At 35.8% G+C, this 25,807-nt stretch overlaps 1 protein-coding gene across 1 annotated transcript in view; it reads right to left on the bottom strand.

Moving 5' to 3' along the window:
* The window catches only part of LOC150075161 (glutamyl aminopeptidase-like), a 262,165-nt gene that overhangs the window by 192,300 nt on the left and 44,058 nt on the right, over positions 1-25,807 (bottom strand). The window contains exon 4 of the mRNA XM_090388277.1: positions 3,622-3,742. Coding sequence (XP_090244403.1) covers positions 3,622-3,742 — 121 coding nt within the window. The remainder of the gene's footprint in view (positions 1-3,621; positions 3,743-25,807) is intronic.

Below are 25,807 nucleotides of genomic sequence, written 5' to 3'. Positions count from 1 at the left end.
CAGTGAGTTGCTGATTACTGGAACAAGTTGCCCCTGCATGTTGTTGAGGTTGACAGTGAAGAAATTCAAAGGTCAACCGGATAGTTACATAAGTTAAGAGGAAAACACATAATTTGTATTTTCTTATCTACTTTTCTTTTTTTTTTTTGTCCAGGGTAGCAAAAGCCTGTGGCTTCGTTGCACTATATGGCAAATGTTTATACTAAAATCCTACAACAAATTTAACTGTATTTATAATAGAAAGTTCTAACTGACAATTAGTTAAACCAAGACAGATAGAAATGTATTTTTTAGGAAGGCACTGACACCACTTTGTTCATCAAGCATTACAGCTGCACCATCACAAGCAACTAAATTTTTTCTTAGTCTTGTGTAAATCATACTAAATGGAGATAACTAAGCAAGGAATTGAAAATGGCTTCTGCAATGATGGCACTAAGTTCAATTAAGTTGATAAACAGATTTACAGGAATTTTTTTTACTTCAGTATTTTCATTTGTTGGAGGAAAAACACATAATTAAAATTGAAGCCTGACTTAGTGTGGTTCTTTCATCAATATGTTAGATTATTATTGTCTTCATTTCTTCATTAATGCGCTTTAATTATTATATTTATGCATGCATTAGTAGAATGAAATATGTGGCCCATTCCAATTATATTTAGTCTCTGCAAATTAATCTCTGTTTGGAAATCATAAAATGACTGATTTTTTTGAGTTACTTAAATGGTTCAAACAGTTCCTTAAGATCTGTTTTTCTTCTTTTTTTTAGTTCTTTTTTTTAATACAGCTTTGTGAGATGCCCTTTCTTCATGTTTGAATATTTTTTCTTAAAGAAGTTAACTGGAAAACAGGCCTTAACCAGTTAGTTGGTCGTCGCTAGAAACTTGTATGATATGTTAAAAAAGTTAATTGTTTTCACTTCACTAGGAGCAACTTGTAAATTTATCCATTCTTTTCAAATTCTCATTACAGTATCTTTTTCAACTCCCAACATTCAAATATTTATATGCACTGAACAGCCCAAATTCTTGTTCTGTATAATTAGTCTTTTATTTTCCATGCAAAACTTATTTTTCTGTTCCAGATTCTAGCAATCTGGATAATCAAAGAGTATAACCTCATCACTAGTATCTGACTGATTCACACTAGACTGTTGTGATTGTAATGACAATTATTAATTATGACATTCTTATTAATATAAGAATTAGACTTACATCTTTACTAGATGCATTGGAAATCAGTGTTTGTCTAGTTTGACTTTATTCTGTACAGAACTAAGATAACTGGTTATCCTTTTCATTTTTGAACTTAAAAATTTGTAACAAAGTTACCCTGAGATTTATGATAAATTTAAAATTTTAAATAACTGAAATGTACAGCTTTCTTTAAATAAATCCACTAGTGCATTCAAAGTTATATGAAAGATAAAACTCAACGGCTATTTTTATTTCAACTGAACCTAACATGATGCACAATAGTGAACAAGTGAACTAACATCAAAGCCATCTTTGCCTTCTGTACCATCTGTGTAGACTGGGCTTGTAACTCTTCATTTATTTTTATACATGGCTGATCCCTGCACATGATGTTGCAACTATGTCAAAGAAGCTTACCAATCAAAAGCTGCTTGTTGAACAAGCTAGGTACAAGTTGTGAATATGAGAATAATTTGTGCATGGAAGTTATTTTATTATGACACCACTGCAAGGTTTTTCTCTATCGCACACAGAAGTGGACATAGGAGGCTGACTGTCTACATTATTCATGCATTACTAATAATAAATATAGTAAACCCCCGCTATTCGCGGGGGTTATGTTCCTGAGAAATGCCGCGAATACCGAAAACGCGAATACTGAGTTATGGTCCCCATAGTAATAAAGGGGTTCCGTTCCAAAGTATGAAATATATAAGAAAAACTAGTCTAAAATTTTGTCTGTGTATGTTTTATATGTGCGTTCATAATATGACTATGTACATAGTGAAATGCAAGCATATGGCATCGAAATGAAAATAAGAAACAATTTAATATTAAATGTAATATTTATTAGAAATTTCAAACAAATGTTTCAAACCAGCGCCTTTGCTAGCTAAAAAAAAACTTATCCCGCCAGTGCTATCACCAGTTTCGCTAAAGTGTTGATAAAGGAGTTTTGCCTTTTCACGAATGATAAGTGAACTTGACGGAATTTTATTTTGAGTTCGGTCTTCTATCCACAGATTTAAAGCTTTTCCCATTTTTTCTAATTTAACATCACGAGTTACAGAGCAAATTTTTGAAGCAATTAGCGCGTTTTCACGGACACTACGTCAGATTTTTTCTTCCGATTTCTTGATTGATCGTATCGTTGACTCATTGATTTTATAATGTTTTGCCACTGAGGAGACACTTTCACCATTACAAATTTTATCTAATAACTCGATTTTATTCGCTAATGTCATCACCTTCTTTGATCTTTTCACATTTCCCTTGTTATTCATAGCCATATTTTTGTACAGGTTTGAAAGAATTTGTCCACAATAAAGTCACTTTCTTCCATTAACACACTCGAAAAAGTCTGTTTTACATCGCAAAACGGTAGATTTATCACTTTTGTAGCATATAAATTTATAAATTGATAAATTTATTCAATTTATAAGCATATAAATTAAAAGCAAACGACAAAACCTTCCATGACAAGAGCATAACACATATTGAACAAGGATTAGCGAGAAACATCCATGCTCGCGATTTTGTGACCCCTCTCTCCCCACCCACCGAGCGCTGTTTTGACCGGTGAAGATAATTTTAGCCACACCCATGTTTTTTTATGGCAGAAAATGTTCGTGGCGCTTTAAAATTCACATTTTTTAGGTTTCATTTTATATTAAATCAGCGACCGCGAATACAGATACCACGAATAGCGGGGGTTTACTGAAATTTATTTTATAATTAATTTTTTTTTGAAATATATAAATTATTATTTTTAGAAGTTTACTACTGAAATAGCATTTCAGCAGTATGTTCTAGCAGAAAAGGCCCTTAACTTTTGTTATATATGCTTAGTATGACACACATGTACAGTGGTGAACTATGGTAAACTGCACCCGTAGGCAGACTGACTGTGCTAGACAGGTATGGCCTGCACAAACCTGCAAAAAATCAACATACAGACGGTATGTCCCACCACCACCACTCACTAATATTGTGCTTGTTAAATACTACATTCTCTAATTAATATATACATATACCTAGGCTGCATATCAAAGTAACAATAAGGGTTATATTGTTCACTCTGATAGTCATTCATTTAGTTATTAAACTGGTTCACAAAAATACCTTAATAACTACACAAACAAATAATAAAATAAAATTGTATAATTCAGAGGTTTAATGGCATCAGTAACACCAAGAAAATGTTAAGTAAAAATATGGTGAATTTTAACTGTCACATATCAAATTAAGGGAACTCACAAAATAAAATGTAAGACAAAAATAATTACTTTAAGTAAAAATTATTATATAGGTTCAGATCACTTGCAGCCTATGAAAAATTGTTGATGGCCTTGATGTGGATCATGGTCTGACAACTGTGGACCCGGTGAAAGACATGGTTGTTTGCTGTGATAAATTTTACTTACCTAGTTTAGGTAATGGATATGAAATGTTAAAGAACTGATGATAAAAGGAGAGAAGTTCAGCTGCAGCACTCAAAGCAAACTCTGCTTCATTATGCTGTTCCTTTGGAACCAACACTCTTACCTGAAAACAATATTACACAATTAATCACAAAGATACCTTAACTAACTGCACAAACAAATCATGAATCCAAAAATAAGTGCTGAAGCACACAAGCTTCTAAGTTAATCTGGTCTTAGTATTAGCTATATGATGCAAAGCAGTCCCAAGCTTTTAATGCACCAGCCAAAAAATAAAATAAAATACTTACATGTTTCCTTCTCACGTAGGTCCTCATCCTTCTGACCTTTGAATTTTTTCAATCTATCAGCCTCAACTACCCATGGTGGTAACTTATTCTAGTATTAACAACTTGCTGACTAAAGGAAAACTTCCTGAAATCCAATCTAAAACTCTTCTTTCATAATTTTAATTTGTTTCTGGAATCATTTATAACCACAAAAATTTCTCCAAATTCATTTTGATTTCAACTCTCAGAGCATTATTAGCCCCAATGAAATATGCTCTGAGGTACCTAGTTACAAAACTTTGCAGCCCACATATTGCTTGGCATTTTATCAGTTCCTCGCAGCAATGCTGACTGTAAGAAGATATTCAACTATGTTATGTGAAAATAAAAACTCAGTTCAGATTTCTTGCTCAGAAACTCTAGAAATGCTCTTACCAAATCTAGACATAAGAGCCATTATTATAAATAAATCTTTGACTCAACATTTTTGAATGGGGCAAAGTCTGCAACAGCATCTTCCTTGAAGCAATGATATTCAGTTAAGGGGTGTCTAAAGACAATCCAAACAGAAATCCAGAGACAAAGATTTTAGGCATGCTAAAGTCTGAAACCATACTGTGCTAGTAAACATTTCTAATACACTATCTTAACCTTCTACAGTCTAGTATTATTTTCACTGTCATGTTCCCCATGCAATCCAGCTCTAAAATCGAAAAAAACTTGACTACTAGAAATGTGATTTCAAACTTTATTTTTGAGTTGGCACGAGTTAATATATAAACAGCATGATAAAATATTTTAAAAACTCTTGAGCCATTATAAATGTTAACTGTTTGTGTGGTTTATGATTTTTGTGTGAGTATGTGTTGAAATTCAAAATTCTACAATCCTGGTTTTATGGAGAATGCATATCTCACAATACTGTTTCTTTTTACTGTCTAATACTTCTGCCACTATGTACTGCACAGTCTTAACTTCCTATTTGGATTCTCATCTTTAATCACAAAATAAGGACTGACATTTGACTGTCTCTTCCATCTGAAACTTAATAGCCTTTTTTTTTTAAAAAAAACGTTCCTAGTTCCATATTTCTGTCTATAATGCCAGGGAATAGTGTTATCCATCCTGTGACAGTGACAGAGCTTGGGCTCTTTAGAAATGACTACATTATCCACATGTCGACCTAAGGTAACTAATATAGTTTTTAACTAAATAACATGACCCAGAAGGTGAATCTATTATTCATTAAAAACTCAATGTCACTGTTGTGACTGGTTTCAGAACTACAGTATTTGGTTCCATTTTCAGGCATATAGCTTTATCCATTTTCAGGCATATAGCTTTAATTAGCAAGCAATCTTGTGCCAAGTGGAAGGAATAAATGTAACAAATCTAAATGAGCAGCAAAGCAGTGTGTGTGTGGAAGAAAAACTTCTAAACACTACTTCATTCAAAGTGCCACACCCTGTACATATAAAAACATAGCATAGTAAAGTTTTGGTAATTCAGGCTAATCGGGTGGGAGAGTAGTCTGAATACATTTATAAAAATGAAAACACTAAATATTTTCAGATTATAATTCATAAAAACAAGCAAAAAAAATTATTCACATCTAGCAACATATAATAATGACAGCGATAATAATGATATGTTAATCTTCTTCCTCCTGTCCAGTATTAGGCCTAGTGGCCTGTTACAGTTTCTCTCCATTTTTTCAGGGATCTGCCTCTCATTCCTTCTGCGGGGTTTGTAGTTTAGAATCTCTTTCGGATAGCGTCCGTCCTCCATTCTCTCTACATGCTGGATCCATCTGTTTCTGTATGAATGGATAAAATTCAGTACTGAAGTTATCTGCAATTCTGACAGGATGTCTCGATTTCTTTTCATGTCAAGTCTGGTATAGCCTGTGGTTATACACATGAAGTGCATTTCTGCACCAGTCAACCTCCTCCTATCCCCTAGGCGCCTCCATAGCCAGGTGGGAAGGAGCAGCAGTGCGTAGCACACGCTTCTTGATTAGACCGGGGTTCGAGCCCGTCACCACCAAATACAGAGGATGCGGAAAAGTCAAGGAATGACTACCGCATTTCCTGGAGCAATATGGCCTTAGTTGCTAATGCTCCTAAAAACCAAATAAAACAAACAAAACAAACTTCCTATCCCCTCTCTCATTGTCCATGCCTCAGAGCCATAGGTTAGGATAGGTCTGGCAAGGGTGTTATGTATCCATGTCTTCTTATGCACCAGATTGGATTTGAAAATGTGATTTATAGTTTTAGTAATTCCTATATAATTATTTATTTTTTTGCTCAATATCTTTTTCTTTTTCACAGGACAGGTGGTATCCTAGGTATTCAAAAGTGTTAACTTCAATAATATTATTGTCAATGCAGATCTTGCATTGACATACTAATCAATGTCTTATTGGATCTCTTCCTTTAAATGCCATCACTTTTGTCTTTGAAGTTGAAGTTTCCATATTAAATGATTTTGCTATTTTGTTTAATGAGAAGATGGCTTTCTGCAATGAGTTCTCATTTTTTTCTATTAGAACCTGGTCATCAACAAAAAGCAGTGTCCATTCTTGCTTTGTGGCTAATTTCGATGCCTGTCTTGGAGATTTTCCTCTATTTTCTTATATTATGATTTATATACATGTCAAATAGAAGCAGGGACAGTCTGCATACCTGTCACACGCCTGTATTTATTGTCTCCAATTCAGTTGTTTGTAATTCAATTTTAATTTCAATCTTAATTTTAATTTATTATTTTTACAGATATTGAGGATGGCCTTGATCAACTGGTTTGGTATACTATTTTAAGATTTCAAATAATTTTGTTCAGTTCACCTTGTCAAAGGCTTTTTTGTAATCTACAAATAAGAGATGGGTTTCCAAATTAAACTGTTCTTTTTTTCTATCAGGAACTTCAGTGTGAAGTAAGCGTCAGCACATGATCTTCCCCTCCTGAACCCATTTTGTTCTCCTCCAAGGGTTTTTTTTGTAGTATACTTACTAAGTTTCAGTTTTAAAAGGTTTGAGTATCCTTTATACCCTGAGTTTAGGAGACTGATTCCTCTGTATTTATTGCCACCATTTATATTGCCTTTTTTAAAAATTGGCACTACAAGAGCATTTTTACAGCTATCTGGTGGCAGGTGACACGCAAAGGTCATATTCATCAGTTCAAGAAGTTTAATTTCAAAATTTTTTTCTGGGTATTTAATGAGCTCTATGTTAATTCCATCATCACCTGGACATTTTTGGTTTTTACGATTTTTGAGCACTGTTTCCAGCTCTTCGTTAGTGAAGGCTTCTATTATATTATTGTTAGATGTTGTTTTAGACAGAGGAGGATCAACTGTGGTCCATAAGTTTTTATAATAGTTCAGCCAATCTTCTAAAGGTATTGTGTTGATTTTGAATGTTTCCTCAAGGCTACTGTTCATTTGTTTTATTACTTTGTATACTCTAGTACAGGGGACGACAAGCTTTTTTTTTGAGTGAAGAGCCATTTTTGATCTAATTTTAAAAAAGAGAGAATCTGAAGAGCTGCACCTCAGCTCAAGTCGGGGGGGTTAAGAAATGAAATAGAGTGGGAAGGTGTTTTATTAAAAATATATATTTTTTGAAATATTATTTATTAATACTGAAAAAACGTAACAAACATCCAATTAGGTACGAATTAATGTGACTTTTGCTGGTGAACTTCTTGAGCGAGTCTCTCAACATCAGGCAAGTATGGAGTAATTTTCATCTTTAAATACGTTGAGAGACTCGGTTTCTTGATTTATTTTTATTATAGTTCATGTTTGAAAAAATTTGCTCGCAGAAATATGCCAAACCAAAAACTGAGAGAAGTCTAAACGCAAATATTTTCAAATTTATACACATGTCTGGTAAGTTACTCCACGTATCGAACACAATTTGGTTTTGCTCTTTCAACTCATCTATCGCCGTCAATTTGTGTAGAATTGCAAGGGCAGCCTTTTGCATTTCCCAATCCTCAATTTCAGTTTTTTGGGACCTAATGGAAAAGGGCATTTGATGATATAATCATCCACCTGACAATGTACAGGCATTGCTAATGAAAAGTCAACTCGGTGTGCATTTTTTTTAACAGGATAATAAAAAATGATAACAGCAAAGTTAAAATAGAACAGAATATTTTCAATGTTTGGAATAACTGCTCTGATAAATTGCTAAACAAAATTAACAGAACTCCATGACTTTCCTAGCAGCCTATCTACACTGTTCAGAGATATTGATATCAGATGCTATAATTACTCCCAAGTTGTTTTCATTATCAACCATCTTGGGTTTGGTGCTACCCAACAGAACATTATTTTTTGTTTATTGTCACCCAAACAGGTATCTTATATTTGCAGTGTTGAACTTCAGCTGCTGTTTTTGTACACTTCCAAATAATTCACCTATGTCTTCTTGAAGTAATATACACCGATTGATGTCAATAACTACTTTTTCCCCTTTGTATCATCAGCAAACAAACTTTAAACTTGAAATATCTACATTAATAAATATTAGAAGCAGTAAGAGTCCCAGTGCCAAACCCTGTGAGAACTCCTACTCATATCAGTTAAAGAAGGTCAATGGCTATTTATAACTACACCCTGTCTCCTACCATTTAATCATCCCTTTATCCATAATAGTGATATTCCCCCAATGTTATACTGCTACAATTTATAGAGGAATCATTCATGTGTAACAGTATTATAAGCTGAAGTGAAATCAAAGTATATGAGTTCAAAATTATTTTTCACATCCAGCTCCTTTGTGATGACCTCACAATAGCTATGCCTGAACGATCACAATCTGATCGTTCGGGCATAATTTCCCCTTAAGAAAGCCATGCATGTACATCAATGCTAGGAGTATAGTTAATAAATTCGATGAGCATGAAGTGCTAGTCTTGACATCAAAGGCAGATATTGTTGGGATATCAGAGACATGGTGTCACACAGATATAAACAGTGCAGAACTGGAAATTGGGGCATACAATGTGTACAGAAAGGATAGACAGGACAAGAAGGAAGGTGGGGTTACGCTATTAGTTAAGAAACACAAAATCTAAGGAAGTGCATCCAATTTATGTTGGTGGACAATGCAATGTTGAGTCTATTTGGTGTGACATAAGCACTGGGAAAGGAAAAACGAGAGTAGGTGTGTGTTATAAGCCAAATGAATCTGAGGAGTATAATGAGCAACTGTGCAGAGAAATAGTGGGCTAGTAAATTAGTGTCTTATAATGGGGGATTTTAATTTCCTGGATATTAAATGAAATTTGTAGTTTGGTCACTAACACACTAGCAAGGCTTTTGTGGATTTACTGGATGATTGTTTTCCAGCAGCATGTTCAGGAGGTAACTAGAGAGAGTAATACTCTTGATCTGATTATCAGTAATGATTCGTCATGCATCAAGAATCTGCAGATAAAGGAACCACTAGGTGGCAGTGATCACAGTGTGCTGAAGTGGGATTTACTCAAAGAGGTAACTACCATCAAGGGTAAAGGGAAGGGTTTTTGCTTTTGTAAAGGTGACTATGGTGGTCTGAGACAGTATTTAAATTCTATATGGTGGAACTAACTGGTGATGTTACCAACAGCAAATTCAAAATGGAAAGCATTCAAAGAATTTATCTTGGAAGCTACTAGACTTTTCAAACCAACAAAGAAATATTGTTCAAGATTTAGGCCTAAATGGATGTCAGATGAACTAATCAGACATGTGACAGAGAAGAAAAATGCATAGGATACATATACATTAACATGTGACACAGAAGCCTATGATAGATATATAAGCTGGTCTGTAACCAAGTTACAAAGGAGGTTAGGCAGGCGAAGGCAGATTACGCGAAATCTTTGGCAAAGGATGCAAAGAAAATCAGCAAAGAGTTCTTTACTTATGTAAACTCTAGAAGGAAGGGGATGAATAAGATTGGTCCACTTGATATCGATCATCCTGCTCAGGTAGCTAACAAACTAAATGAATATTTTTCATCGACATTCACACATGAGGAGTTATTCAGGGAGGGGAATGCCGGAGGTGTATTCAACTCTGGCAGTAAACTAGATAATCTTGTAATAACTGAGAGTAAAGTGGAAAAGAAATTGTTGAAGATAAACACAAGAAAGGCACCTGGGGTGGATGGAATCTATCCAGTTATATTGAAGGAGGCGGCAAAAGAAGTAAGCAAACCCTTAGCCATAATTATGAGAGCTTCCCTGGACTCAGGGGAGGTACCCATGGACTGGAGATGTGCAAATGTGACCCCAATCCACAGAGGAGGATCAAAGGGATACACAGGTAATTACAGACCTGTTAGTTTAACTTCTGTTCCAGGGAAATTAATGGAGGCACTGGTTACAGAAGCATTGCAGGATCATCTAGACAAGACTTCAGTTATAGCATGGACAAAGCATGGGTTTGTTAAGGGAAAGTCTTGTCTGACTAATTTGATTGGATACTATAATGTAGGCCGACCGGGATAGCCAGGTGGGTAAAGTGCCTTCCTGGCAACCCAAAGGTCGCGGGTTCGAATCCCACCTCGGGCTTCGATCAAAGTACTGCAAAAACCTTGTGAGGTGCACTATGGCCACAGAAGCCGATGCGCCAACAACTACCAAAATAAAATAAATAAATAACTATAATGTAGTCACAAAGGAACTGGATGCAAAGAATAACTTTGATATCATATATTTGGATCTTAGAAAAGCCTTTGATAATGTTGCACATAGAAGACTGCTGCATAAATTGGAGCAGTATGGCATTGGAGGTAAATTGCTGCTTTGGATAAAGGGATGGTTGAGTGGGAGAAGATAGAGGGTGGTAATCAATGGACACTGCTCTTTGTGGACTAATGTTATTTGTGGAGTCCCTCAGGGTTCAGTGTTGGATCCATTGTTGTTTTCTGTATTTATAAATGATATTGATGATGGTATATCAGGCTTAATGTCCAAGTTTGCAGATGATACGAAGGTTGGCAGAGTTGTTAATGACAGTACACTGCTGCAACAGGATCTAGAAAAGTTGAGCAGATGGGCTGAGAGGTGGCAAATGAAGTTTAACATTGACAAATGTAAAGTACTACATATGGAAAGCAGTAATCCCAGAGTAACGTATCAACTCTGTGGTACTACACTGACAGTGGTAGAGAACAAAAAAGACCTGGGGGTAATTGTGTAGGCAGATATGAAGTTTTCTGAGCAGTGCAGACGGTCTGCAAGAGTAGCTCATAGTGTCTCGTCGATGATATACAGGAATTTTTCTAGCAGGGATAAGGAGGTGATTATCCCCCTGTATAAGGTAATGGTCAGGCCACACCTTGAGTACTGTATACAGTTCTGGAGGCCTCATTTTAAGAAGGATGTAAAGCTGTTGGAACGAGTACAGAGAAGGGCAATAAAATTAGTGAATGGAACAAAGGGTTGCTCTTACGAAGAAAGGCTTAAGTTTTGCAAATTACAGTGTCTGGAGACTAGGCACCTGCGAGGTGATCTGATTGAGGTGTATAAAGTCTTGAATGGTTTGAGCATGCTCAATGCTGATGGGATTCTTCCTCTTGCTCAGAATAATAGCCTGAGAGGGCATAAATTCAAATTGAGGAAAGACGGTTGTAGGATAGATGTGCGGAAATCTGCAGATCTATCCTACAACCGTCTCTTGATGAAAAGTTCCAATGAAAATTTACAATGGTTCATGACAAACTTCCATCTGTCGTTGCAGAAGCTGATAGCTTAAATAAGTTCAAGGTAGAACTTGACAAACATTTGGAGCAAGTGGATGGGTGAAATAAGGTTTTTTTTTTTTTTTTTTTTTGGCTGATGCTATATAAGCTTGCTTTCTTGCATCATGTGCATCTTTGCTAATGCTAAGGTTCCCTTATGATTCCATTCCTCTACAGATAATTCTTTATAATATCCTTAACTAAGACTGTCAACTGTCATAATTTTCTTTGGTGCAGAAATCAAACTCACAGATCCAAAATTGTTTGTATCAGTGAACGCATCACTTCCATCAAGAGGAGAAACATTTTCATATCTCATATTTATAGGGGCTATACTGGAATCTAAGAATGGTCTCATAACAAATAAAAGGTTTGTTAGCCTCTTTCTGCTTCCTTCAATACAACTGGATAGAATCCATCTGCTCCTAGTGCCTTGTTCGCATTTTATTAAAATAACTTTGCTTCTAGTCTCTTTTCCAACTGATCACGCTGTTGTTATGTGAAATGCAAGCACAACAGACTCAAGTATATCCAGTAGCAGTGGGAAATAAATTTTCCTAGAATAATCAAACAAATTTTCCAAGATAATGTGCAGAATGAAAGAAAAATTCGTAAATATGACAAAAAAATATTTGTATATATTCATACTTATAAAATATACTATGGCATGATGTTTTTTGTTTGTTTGGTAAAAACCGGAGCAATATGGCCTTAGTTGCTAATGCTCCTAAAAAGGAGCATTAGCAACTAAGGCCATATTGCTCCGGGAATATGCGGTGGTCATTCCCTTGACCTTTCCGCATCCTCCATATTTGGTGGTAACGGGCTCGAATCCCGGTCTAATCAAGAAGCGTGTGCTATGCACTGCTGCTCCTTCCCACCTGGCTACGGAGCGCCTACTACAACATGAAAAGATGTGAAAACATTTAATACATGCACATTCTGATAAAAGGGGGGGAAAAAATTTCCTTTCTCTCTTGGTCTTCCTGCAATAGTACTACATAAATAGTTATCCAAAAAAGCAGTGCTCTAACCAACTTCTCTTTTTCTCACAATAAAATCTCTTCCAGACGTACTTCACTGGAAGGCTGTTTCATTGTTTGTGACCTGTCACATGTTTTATTGCCAATCAGCATTTCAGGGGCAGCCAAATTTTTGTCTGCATAAAACCGCTCACACACCACTTCATTTACAATGGTTCATGAAAATTATTCTTGAAACAAAATTCATTTCCTAATAATACTTTTTGCCTTGGTTCTTTATGCCTCTGATCAATTTCTACATCATGCAAATTTCATAAATAGAATCCAACACTTAACTTTTTTCCAAAATGCCAATAAATCATAATCTTCCAAAATAAATTTAAGCAACAAATTTTTTACATAAATTGCTTTCAGGTTTTGAAGAACTCCTTGGTCCAGTGGATGAATGTCAGATTTGGTAGTAAACTGGTTAAGAAAAAGTTGCAAGTTATGATTCAGTTACAAAGTATTTAATTTAAAGTAATTACAAAATATCTGCCTAAACACAATAGGAGCAAGTACACAATGAGATTCTAGTCATTTTAGCAATAAAGAGCCTATGCAAGGCTCATGGGATAAAATTTTTCTAAAAATGTTTGTTAACAGGAAACACTGGTTTTACAGGGATGAGATATATTATTTAGAAGGGGTGCCAGAATATTTGGTGATACTATCGATAAGTGGGTTGGAAAACTGCCAGTTTGGAGAGATACACAGACCAACATATTAACAGCAGCCAGAAGTGTAGGTGAAAGTGTTTCTCTTGCAGCATCTATTGGGATATACAGCAGTCTGGAAAGTGAGGTGACAGACGGCATCTGGAGGGGGGGGGGAACCTTTTAAGTCAAGCAAATATAAGGGCTCTGTCATAGTAACCCTGTTAGGGTTACCAAGGCCAAAAACAAGTGCATATGTATACTTCATGGACTAATGTTATTAGTGGAGTCCCACAGAGTTCAGTGTTGGGCTCACTGTTGTTTTGTATATTTATCAATGATATTGATGAAAGTATATCAGACTTAGTGTCAAAGTTTGCAGATGATACAAAGGTTGGCAGGGTTGTTAATGACAGTGATGGCAGTGTGTTACTGCAACAGGATCTAGAAAATTTGGGCAGGTGGGCTGAGAAGTGGCAACTGAAGTTTAACCTTGACATATGCAAAGTACTGCATATGGGTAGAAGTAACCCCAGAGAAACGTACCACTGTGTGGTACTACACTTAAGGCGGTAGAAAATGAAAAAGATCTGGGAGTAATTGTGCAGTCAGATATGAAGTTTTCTGAGCAATGCAGACAGGCTGAAAGAGCAGGTCATGGGGTTTTGTCAATGATATACAGGAATTTTGCTAGCAGGGGAAAAGGAGGTGATTATCCCTTTGTATAATGCAATGGTCAGGCCACGAGGTCTCATTTTAGGAAAGATGGAGATTTGCTTGAGCATGTACAGAGAAGGGCAACGAGGTTGGCAAGGAGAATGAAGGGATCCTCTTACTAAAAGAGGCTTTAGTTTTGCAAATTGCAGCGGCTGGAGACTAGGCACCTGCGAGGTGATCTGACTGAGGTGTATAAGGCCTTCAATGGATTGAACACGCTGAATTCTGATGGAATTCTTCCACTTGCTCAGATTACGAACCTAAGGGGGCATAAATTCAAATTGAGGAAAGACAGTTGTAGAACAGATGTGCGGAAATTTGCCTTTAAGCCAGTGGGTGGTTAATTGCTGAAACAAACTTCCATCTGCCGTTGTGGAAGTTGATAGCTTAAATAAATTCAAGGAGGAACTGGACAAACTTTTAGGGGGAATGGTTGTGTGAATTTTTTTTTTGGCTGATGCTACATAAGTTCATACGTTTGCTTTCTTGCATCACATGCCTCTATTACTATTATTACTTACTTATACATGAATGCTAGGAATACAGTAAACAAATCTAATGAATCTGAAGTAGTAGTTATGTCATTAAATGCATATATAAAAGCAATGCCAGTTGGACATAAAAGATATGGAATTTGATTGTGATCAGCATGATGTATACAGAAAGGACAGACAGGGCAGAAGGGGGGGTTATTCTCTTAGATAAGAAGCACATAGGGCTAAGGCCATGCATAAAGTTGGCCAGTACAACGTCAAGTCAGTTTACTGTGAAGTAAGCACTCAGAAAACAAAAATGAGAGTAGGAGTATGTTATATACCTAATGACTGTGCTGGGTATAACTTCATGCATTAAGAATATATAAATAAAGGAACCACTAAGTGGCACTAATTATAATATATTGTTATGGGATCTATTAATAGATCTAAATATTGTCAAGGGTAGAGGGAAGGCTTTTGTAAAAGCTTTTGTAAAGATTACTACAGTAATCTCAAACAGTTTTTAAATTCCACTCAGTGGACCCAACTGATGATGTTGCCAATCACAAATTCTAAATGGGACATATTCAGGGAATAAATTGTTGAATGTACCAGATTTCTTATATCAATAAGAGATACTAGTCACAGCTTAGACTGAAGTGGATATCAGATGAACTGATGAGACTCATGACAGATAAGAAAGATGCATGGGATGCTTATAAATTAATTATATATTAATGATACAAAAACTTATAGTACATATTAATTAGTCTGCAATCAAGTCACAAAGTACATTAGGCAAGCTAAAGATTACAAGGAGACAGATTATAAGTCTCTGGAAGAGAACGAAAAAAAAAATAGCAAAAACGTTTTTCCTTCTAAACACTAGAACAAAAAGATGAATCACATTGGTCCACCAGATATGAATGATATAACTGTTGATGATCCTGCTCAGGTTGCTAACAAACTAAATAAAATATTTTGCATCTACATTCACACATGAGAATTTTTTAGGGATGGGGATGCAAAAAGTGTATCAAATTCTAACAGAGAGCTAAATGATTTGATGATAACTAAGATGAAAGCAGAAGCGAAATTGTTGAAGCTAAACATAAATAAGGCACCTGGGGCAGATGGGACTAATCCAATTACATTAAGAGAAGCAACAAAATAAATCAGCAAACCTTTAGCCACAATCATGTGAGCATCCTTAGATTCAGAGGAGGTCCTTTATGGATTGAAGATGTGCAAATTTATTCTTAAATCACATGGGGGGGGGGTCAAAGGGAGGTATGAGTAATTACAGACCTCTTATCTTGACTTCTGTTTGGGGAAAATAATGAAGTCATTGGTTAAAGAAGTAATGCATCATCTAGACAGAAATGAAATATAAAAACAACAATGGAGGCCCATTGTTGTTTTCTATATTTATAAATAATATTGATCATGCTTTATCAATCTTAAGGTCTAAGTTTACAGATGATACAAAGGTTGGCAGGCTGCTGAGAGTAATCAGGGGAATACTACTGCAACAAGATCTAAAAAAATTAGGCAGATGGGCTGAGAAGTAGCCACTGAATTTCAACATTAATATGTAAAGACACTTTCTACGAGTATCAGTAATCCCAGATAAACTGTATAGTATCACTCAGGGTAGTGGAGAATGAAAAGACTTGAGGCAATTTTTCAGTCAGATATGAAGTTCTATGCATAGTGCATACAGGCTGCCAGGATAACTGACGTGGTTTTGTGAATGCTATACAAGAATTATGCCAACTGTGATAAGGAGATGATTAACCCATTGTACAAAGCAATTATTAAGCCACATCACGAGTACTGCAATAAGATCTGAAAGCCTGATTTGAGATGGATGTAGATCTGTTGGAATGGGTGCAAGAATAGCAACAAGATTAATGGGGGGGGGGGTCAAAAGGGTACTCCTAGCAAGAAAGGCTTCAATTCTGCAAACTGCAGAGCTGAAGGAAACTAGATATCTAAAGGAGATCTGATTGAGTGTTTAGGGCTTTGAATAGATTACATATGCTAAATGCTAATGGCATTCTGCCTCCTGCTCAGACAATACACTAAGGGCATAAATTTAAATTGAGGAAGTGAAGGCTGCACAAATTTTCTTTTAGCCTGTGGGTAGTTGATTGTTAGAACAAATTTCCATCTAAAATTGTGGATGTGGGCATTTTTGATAAATGTAAGGGAACACCTACACATTATCAGATGGGGTGGAGAAGTGGTGCAGGAAGTGACTTTTTTATTTTGTTTTTTTTTGTTGTTGATGCCATAAAAGCTTGTTTTCTTGCATCGTTTAATACTACTAATACTAAATATTTAACAAAAATATTTCGATTGTTAGATTTTAAAATGTATTACTAGTAGCAATATCCAAGAGTAAAACAGTATTTTGTGTGGATCAAAATATTCTAAAAGCTGTTGGAATGAAATTATTTCGGAAACTAGTCACTTATAATTTCTCTATCCCTTCAAGATTCACAAACAGTAAATTATTATTATTAGTAGTAGTAGTAGTAATATCAGCAGCCAAGTGGTCAGGAGTGAGAATGCAATAGCACGCACTCTGAGTGGACTGGGATTCAAGCCCATGACTGCTAAATATGACTAATGTTCATTGATGATTTATTTTATATTCCACTGACTAAGCCTAAGAGATTTGTAGATGGTCATGACGGAGTATAAACAAGAACATTTTAGTAGTAGTGGCATATGACACAAGAAAGTAAGCTTACACGATGTCAGCTAAAAAAAAAAAAAAAAATGCCTCCCATATCATCTGTCCATCCCCTCTAATACTTTATCTACGTCTTGCTTGAATTTATTCAAGCTATTCACTTCTACAACACCAGATGGAGTTTTCCTTCTAACAATCAACTACTCACTGGCAGAAAGCAAACTTCTGAACATTTTCTATCCTGCTGCTATCCTTCCTCAATTTGAATTCATGCCCCCTGATGTTTGCAGTTTGAACAAGGGGAAGGATTCCATCAACACTGAGCTTTACTCAATCCATTTAAAGCCTTAAATACTTCAATCAGATCTCCCAGCAGGTGCCTAATCTCCAAACACTGCAATCTGAAGAAATAGTAGTAGTAGTGGCATGTGATGCAAGAAAGCAAATGTATGAGCTTATGCAGCATCAGCCAAAAAAAAAAAAAAAAAAAAAATCACACCATTCCCTCCAAATGCCTGTCCAATTCCTCCTTAAATTTATTCAACCTATCAACTTTTTTTGAAACCTTTGATTTATTTTTTTTCTTTAGAGGTATTAGAACCTATAGTACTTAGTACTGTGCAAGCGTTGAAGGTTGAAAAGATGAAAGAATATACTTTTTGACATTAGACTTGACCTTCTGTAGATTGTAATTTTCATAAATAAGTATGAAGGAAAACTCTTAAATAAAACTTCTTAATTAAAGTTGAATGAATAAATGAGGAAGGAGAAAGGTTGGAAATAATTATAGAAGCCAATTCAGAAGAACAGTGCCCATGAAAGTATCTACTGAAAGGTATGCAGCAGAAACAGAATGTCTATGAGACAGGAAGTAGAGAGACTGTTATAAATGAGTCATTAATTAATCTAACTGCCCTCTTTTGAATGGAATCTAGAAGCATTTGAGAGGTGGAACACCACCCCAGATGTAAGAATAATATTCTGTGGTTGGGCAGATTTGCAATTTGTGGAGAGTGAACAGCTATTTGGAAGAAGAATAATGCCAACAGCCAAAGAGAAAACCCAGTTTTTTTAGATGGAGAGGAAGCAATATTTGTAATTTGCTTATGCCAAGAGAGATCAGAAGTCAGGGTAATCCCCAGTAGAAATATATGATCTTGCCTAGAAATCGGAGTGTTATCAAAGATAAGCATAGGAGCAGAAGAATTCTTTCTGCGAGAAATAAGACAGGACAGTGTTTTAGAAGGATTGAAATCAACTAAGTTATATTTTCCCCACTGTAGAATTACCTGGAAATTGGGATTTAAGGAACTGGTAGTAGATATTCAAGAACTTGAAGCCATTTGCAAAAGGCAAGGTTTCTCTAACTAGGAAGTGGAATGCAATGTGCTGTCAGCAAAACTATGCACAGGACTTCTGGTCAATGGAAGAGGGTCATTAATATACAAGAGGAAAAGAGTGGGAGAAAGAACTGAACCTTGGGGAACACCAGCATCAGTGGAAAAGTTAGAAGACAGAGAGCTATCTACCATCACCCACAGTGAGCCATCAGAGAAAAAACTGGATACCCAATTACAAAAGACAATTGACAAACTATAAGATAAAAGCTTATTTAGGAGACCTTTATGCCAAACACGATCGAAAGCCAAGTTTTCCATTGAATTTGTCCATAGATGGGTAACATAAGCCAGAGGTTCACCAATGAATTGACAATGATGGAATCCATACTGGCATTCATTGATCAGATGGAAGGATTCCAGATAGTTTAAGAATTGGCAGTTAATTGATTTCTCCATTACTTTAGAAAAGTAGTAAGTGCAATTTGATGGTAACTGGATAAGAGAGATTTGTCACACTTCTTAGGAACTGGCTGGATATGAGCAACTTTCCCAATGGAAGGGAAAACACCTTTGGAATAAGAAAGTGAAAAAAGGCAACACAATAGGAGTAAGTTCAGGAGCACAGGTTTTGAGAACAAGTGGAAAAATACCGTCAGAACTTTGGAGCTTTCTTAGCACCAAGATTGTTCAAATTCGTTTTAACTTCCTTTTGACAGAAGACCACAGGAGGCATTGAATGCAGTGCACTAGGAATGGTAATAGGTGGTTTACGAAGATCATCAGAACACGAATTGGAATGCTAGCAAATCAGCTTTATCTTTGGTTGAAGTCGAAACAGAACCATCTGGTTTTGACAGAGGTGGAAACAGAGATGGGCAAAAGTTGCAGCCATAGCTTTGGCAAGAGACCAGAATGCACAACTACCATTTGGATAAGAAGCCAGTTTTCTACTGTTAGCCTGTTCAAAATCTAGTTTGGACTGATTAATAACGGCCTTTACAACTGCTGTGAGATTTTGTGCAAGAAGAAAATTAACCTGGAAATTTGGATACGAGCCAATTATGATAGGCAAAATTCTTCTCTTGAAAAGCCTTAGCACATTTATTCGAAAACCAAGATTTAGATAAAGGATGAGATTTTAAGGTAGCATGTGGAATAAAGGATTTCATTCTTATAAGAACCTTTTTCAAAGACACAATCTGAGCAAACGTTGACATTAAAAGATTTGAAATAGTAACCCGACCAAGGAAAGGAAAGGAAATCTCGCAGATCATCCCATTTTGTATTCTTGTAATGCCAAACAATATGAGGTTGAGAATAGTCACGAGAGAAAGATTTCATTGGAGAAGTGACCATCACAAAGTTGTGATCTGAGGTGCCTAGAGGGCCACTCACCCAGACCTTGTACTTGGAGGGATCGTTCATGAGAAAAAGATAAAGTGTGTTGGCTGCATGCTTAGGATTGTCTTGTATTTTGGTAAGTAAATGAAAGATTTTGGGAGAAGTATATTTCGGTAGAAGTATAGCAAGTAAATTTGATGAATTTGAAGTGCTGATCAAGACATCAAAGCTAGATATTGTTGGGATATCAGAGACATGGTGTTACACAGATATAAGCAGTGCAGAATTGGAATTTGGGGAGTACAATGTGGACAGAAAGGATAGACAGGGTAAGAAGGGAGGCGGGGTTATGCTGTTAATTAAGAAACAAAATCTAAGGAAGTGCATCCAGTTGACATGGGTGGACAGTGCAATGATGAGTAAGTTTGGTGTGACATAAACACTGGGAAAGGGAAAATGAGAGTAGGAATGTGTTATAGGCCTAATGACTTTGATGAGTACAACAAACAGTTGTGCAGAGAAATAGAGTGGGCCAGTAAATCAGAATGTCTTGTAATGGGGGATTTCAACTTTCCAGATATTGACTGGAAATTGTGGGGTAGTCACTCGCAAGCAAGCAAAACTTTTGTGGATTTATTGGAGAATTGTTTTCTACAGCAACATGTTCAAGAGGCAACAACAGGGAGTAATACTCCTGGTCTGATTATCAGCAGTGATTATTCATGCATTAAAAAATTGCAGATAAAGGAATCACTAAGTGACATTGATCACAGTGTACTGATGTGGGATTTACTTAAAGATGTAACTACCATCGAGGGTAAATGGAAGGATTTTTGTTTTCGCAAAGGTGACTCCAGTGGTCTCAGACAGTTTTTAAATTCTATACAGTGGGATCAACCGATGATGTTACCAATGGCGAATTTTAAATGGGAAACCTACAGGGACTTAATCTTGGCTACAAGGTTTTTCATACCAACTAAGAAATACTGTTCAAAGTTCAGGCCTAAATGGATGTCAGAAGAATAAATGAGGCTCGTGGCAGAGAAGAAAATTGCATGGGATGCATATTAATTATCAGGCGACACAGAAACCTACAGCCTTGAATCTATTTAAGCTATCAACTTCTAAAACGACAGATGTAAGTTTGTTCCAGCAATCAATCACACATTGGCTAAAGGCAAACTTCCGAAAAATCACCTGAGAGGGCAGATTATTCTTGCTCAGAATAATCTGCCCTCTCAGGTGATTATTCTGAGCAAGAGGAAGAATCCCATCAGCATTGAGCATGCTCAAAACATTCAAGGCTTTATACACCTCAATCAGATCACCTTGCAGGTGCCTAGTCTCCAGACACTGTAATTTGCAAAACTTAAGCCTTTCTTCATAAGAGCAACCCTTTGTTCCATTCACTAATCTTGCTGCCTTTGTCTCGCTCCAGCAGGTCTACATTCTTCTTAAAATGAGGCCTCCAGACCTATATACAGTAATCAAGGTGTGGCCTGACCATTGCCTTATACAAGGGGATAAGCACCTCCTTATCCCTGCATGAAAAATTCCTATATATCAATGACAAGACACCATGAGTTACTCATGCAGACCGTCTGCACTGCTCAGAAAACTTCATATCTGCCTGCACAATTACCCCCAGGTCCTTTTCATTCTCTACCACTGTCAGTGTAGGACCACACAGTTGATAAGTTACTCTGGAGTTACAGCATCCCATATGCAGTACTTTACACTTGTCAATGTTAAACTTCAGTTGCAACCTCTCTGCCCATCTCCTCAACTTTTCTAGATCCTGTTGCAGCAGCATACTGTCATTAATATTATTAACAACCATGCCAACCTTCGTGTCGTCTGCAAACTTGGACATTAAGCCTGATATTGAGTCTTCTAGATGAACAGAAAACTCACTAAACTATCATTATGGGGGACTTCAATGCTAAGGTTGGAAAAAGGAAAAAACAGCACAGAAAGGGGAACTATAGGAAATTTTGGAATTGGTGAAAGAAATGAGAGGCGAAAGACTTGTGGAATTTGCAGAATCTAGAGGAATGTCAGTAATTAACACTTTTTTCAAGAAAAGGATGAACAGAAAGTGGACATGGAAGAGCCCAAATGGGTTAACAACTAATGAAATCAACTTCATTCTAACTAATAGAAGATATATCGTGAATGATGTTACTGTCCTGAACTAGGTAAATGTTGGAAGTGATCACAGAATGGTAAGATGCACACTTGATATAGATGTAAGAAAAGAAAGGAAAAGACTGACTCGAGTAAATAATACAAAAGTCTTTGAGATAACAGAAGAGGAGAAAAAGCAATATGTACTGGAACTTAAGTACAAGTTTGAGCTTCTGCAGACTGTTCAGGACCAAGATATTGACGAGGAATATTACAACTTTCTGAAAGTGATAAAGCCCAAGAAACCTATAGGTAAAAAGAAATCCAAAGAAACAAAAATCAGTCAAGAAACACTTGTCATGATGAACCGAAGACGACAAATGAAGAGCAAGAAAAACACTGACAGGGAGAAAATTGAGTATACTGAGTTATGCAAAGCTATTAGAAAGAGACTCAGAGAGGACATAAGAAAATTTAACACAAGAAAAGTAGAACAAGCATTAAGGGAAAACAAAGGATTTAAATCAGCAGTCATGAGCAGTAATACAGAAAGACAAATGATACTGAAACTGAAGAATAGCGATGGTGTACTTATGAATAGCAGAGAAGGCATAATTCAAATAGCAGAAGACTACTATAAAGAGTTATACAAGGAGCGAGGGAATGATGCCAGCAGTGGGGAAGATGGATCGCAAATTAGTAACACATAGAACATACCTGATATCCTTCCTGATAAAGTAGTACATGCATTGAAGAAAATGAAGAATCAGAAAACTCTGGGGGAAGGTGAAGTTACTGTAGAGTTGCTAAAATTGGGAGGAAGAGACATGACACAAAAACTGGCAAGACTCTTCACAAAATACATTAGAAAAGGTGTGGCACCTAAGGAGTGGAATAATGCAATCAGTTTTGCTGCATAAGAAAGGAGATAAATCAGAAATTGGAAATTATAGACCAATTAGCTTGTTATCCCACATCTACAAGTTGTTCACAAGGGTCATTACTAGGGCTTGCAAACCGGTTTTATAAAACCGGTTAAATCTGTTTTCATATTGAGTTGTTAAAACCGAAACCGAGCTTCTAAAACCGGATTTGAATATTTTCTTAGTTAGCCCTTGAATATAGTTTTTTGTTACGCACATTTTCTTTTGTTTGTTCATTTGTCTGAATCGTTCAACTGCTTTATGTTTTAAACGTTATTTTATTTTATTTTAAGGTACGAATCTCATGGGCAAGTGGCCCAAATCTAGGAGGGGTACCTTTTATCTTCCTGCCTATATCATGGCACAATGCAGGTGTACTCATTTAGGACTGAGTGAGTCAGAGCGATAGCGTAAAAGAAAATGCTCACCGTTTCTCTGTTCCATCTATCTTGTTCGCCATGCAAGTTATGGAACTCGCCTTATTGATGGTTACCCACTAGAAACAGATTCGCTGAATAGTGCATCAAATTTCAATCGAAGAAAGTTTTTTGCTTCTTTATTCCTATTAAATTTGTGATCAAATGTTCTCCAAAAAGCAGCTTCACCAAATTTAGCTTTTATATAATTTTGAAAATACAATAGATTTAATTGGGGGAAAAAAATTGCAAGTAAATAAATAAAAAATTTCTTTTGTGAAAATTTTGAAACTTGCTTGTTTAGACTCTTCATTCAGTGCTTGCGGAAGTGACGCATAGTATTGTGCCTTTGTTATCTTCAATATTTTTATTTAAAATTGTCGGTGATATAAATTCCTACTAATTAATATTTATTACTCTTAATATGTCTAAGATGAAATCAAATGTATGGAATTATTTTGTTTGAAAAAGCAAAGATGAAACACAATGTTTGAAATATCAGAAGATAATGAAGTCGTCTGGAGGATCTACATCATCTTTGATATTGCATTTAAAGAAAATGCATCAGATTGACATTAAACAAGATAACAGTGAACCTTGCGCAAAAATGGTAAGAACATTAGAAAACTTTATTGTTAAAAAATCTATGGAAGAAAAGATTTCAAAATTAGCTGTTTTAGATGAATTTTCTTTTAATTCAATTGCCAAGAGTGAGTTTATGCCTTCACCTTCAGAGAAATAAATACGATAAATTACCACCAGCCTCAGTGAATGGAATTAAAAATATGGTTCTGAATTATTATAAAACTAAGAAAGAAGAACTCATTCAGCATTTCAAAAATTCATTGGTTTTGGGTGCACGGTATTCACTAACTCTAGACAAATATACGTCTATACAAAATAAAAGGTATATGAATATAAATGTGCATTCAAAAGACAATCATTGGTCGTTAGGTCTTATTGAGATTAATGTTTCACTTGATAGCAGAAGAACTGAGCAAATTGTGAATGGACACTTGAAGGAATTTGGTTTGAACTTGGATGAGGATATTGTTGCCTGCACCACCGATGGAGCAGCAATGATTAAATTTGGCAAGCAAATTACGCCTAATCATCAACAATGTATAGCCCATTGTATACATCTGTCAGTTATAGATGCACTTTATGAAAAAGCAATCAATTATGGTGCCACAGTCTCTGAGTCTCCCAAAGACAATGAAGAAAATTAAAAATAATGAAAAAAGTAGTGATGATGAAGAAGTTGAAAAAAGACAGCAAGGTATGCTTTATCAAACAGATTTTACCGATGAGCTCATTTGTTTCTTCAATCCAATGGCCAATGTTGCACAAACTATTAACAAAGTCAGAAAAATTTGCAAGCTTTTTCGAAAATCACCTACCAAAAATGACATATTACAAAATTTTGTTAAAGCAAAATTTAATGGGAAAGAATATAAACTTATATTAGATTGCAAGACTAGATAGGATAGCACATTCTATGATTGAGAGATCTTTGAAATTGAAAAATTGCATTCCAAATGCTCTATGTGCAGTACTGTCAACTGAAGCTGTGTCTAACGATGACTGGAAAACACTTGAATTGCTATGTGAAACTTTGCGACCAGTTGAAATGATTTTGAATGCTATAACGTCAGAAGAGACAGACTTACTTAAAGCAGTCTTCAATAGAATTTCTGCTTGCTAAGCTTGATACAGCAGAAAACCCATTTGCTTTAAAGTTTCACCAAAGCCTTTTGCAGCATTACAATGCAAGATGAAACTGCCAAACTGTGGCTTTGCTGAGCTATCTACACAAACCCCAAAACGTTTAGGAAAGAAGATTCAGGTTCAAGAACTTTTGATTTTCCAAGTAAGCAAGTTTTGAAAAAGCATGCTGAAGAGATTTATCACAGATTATTTGCAAAACATTCCGAAGGAGTCTTAGCGTTGAATGAAGAAAGTGAAAATAAACAAACTGTTCTTTTAGAAGAAAACAAAGACTTGTCTAGTTCTGATGTTGGAGATAAGCTCATGCGAGAGTATGATAGTGTAATAAAGAGATTAACTGAAGAGCCTTCAAAATATCCGAGTGAATTGGAAATCAGCAAAGAATTTAAAATTTTGGAGGCAATTAGCAGTAGAAGTGAAAAGCTGGAGAAAGTTTATAGAGCACTGCTGACCATTAAACCAACAAGTGGCCAATCTGAGAGAGTGTTTTCGATCACTGGTCTCTTTAACACAAAAATAAGGTCAAGTCTATCAAGAAAAATGCTTAATATACTGTTTTTTAAAGGATCATTTTCAGAAAAAAGCTGAATAATAAATAATAATTTCCCCAAACTGTTTTTTTTTTCACATTATTTTTATTTATTTATCATTATTATAGGGCTTATTATTTTTTTGTTTACTATACGAGAAGATAGTTTTTATTCAAA

This window comes from Mastigoproctus giganteus, chromosome 14, assembly GCF_048544385.1.
Source record: "Mastigoproctus giganteus isolate SK-2022 chromosome 14, ASM4854438v1, whole genome shotgun sequence".
Taxonomy (NCBI): domain Eukaryota; kingdom Metazoa; phylum Arthropoda; class Arachnida; order Uropygi; family Thelyphonidae; genus Mastigoproctus; species Mastigoproctus giganteus.
This window is presented reverse-complemented; position numbering and strand designations above follow the sequence as displayed.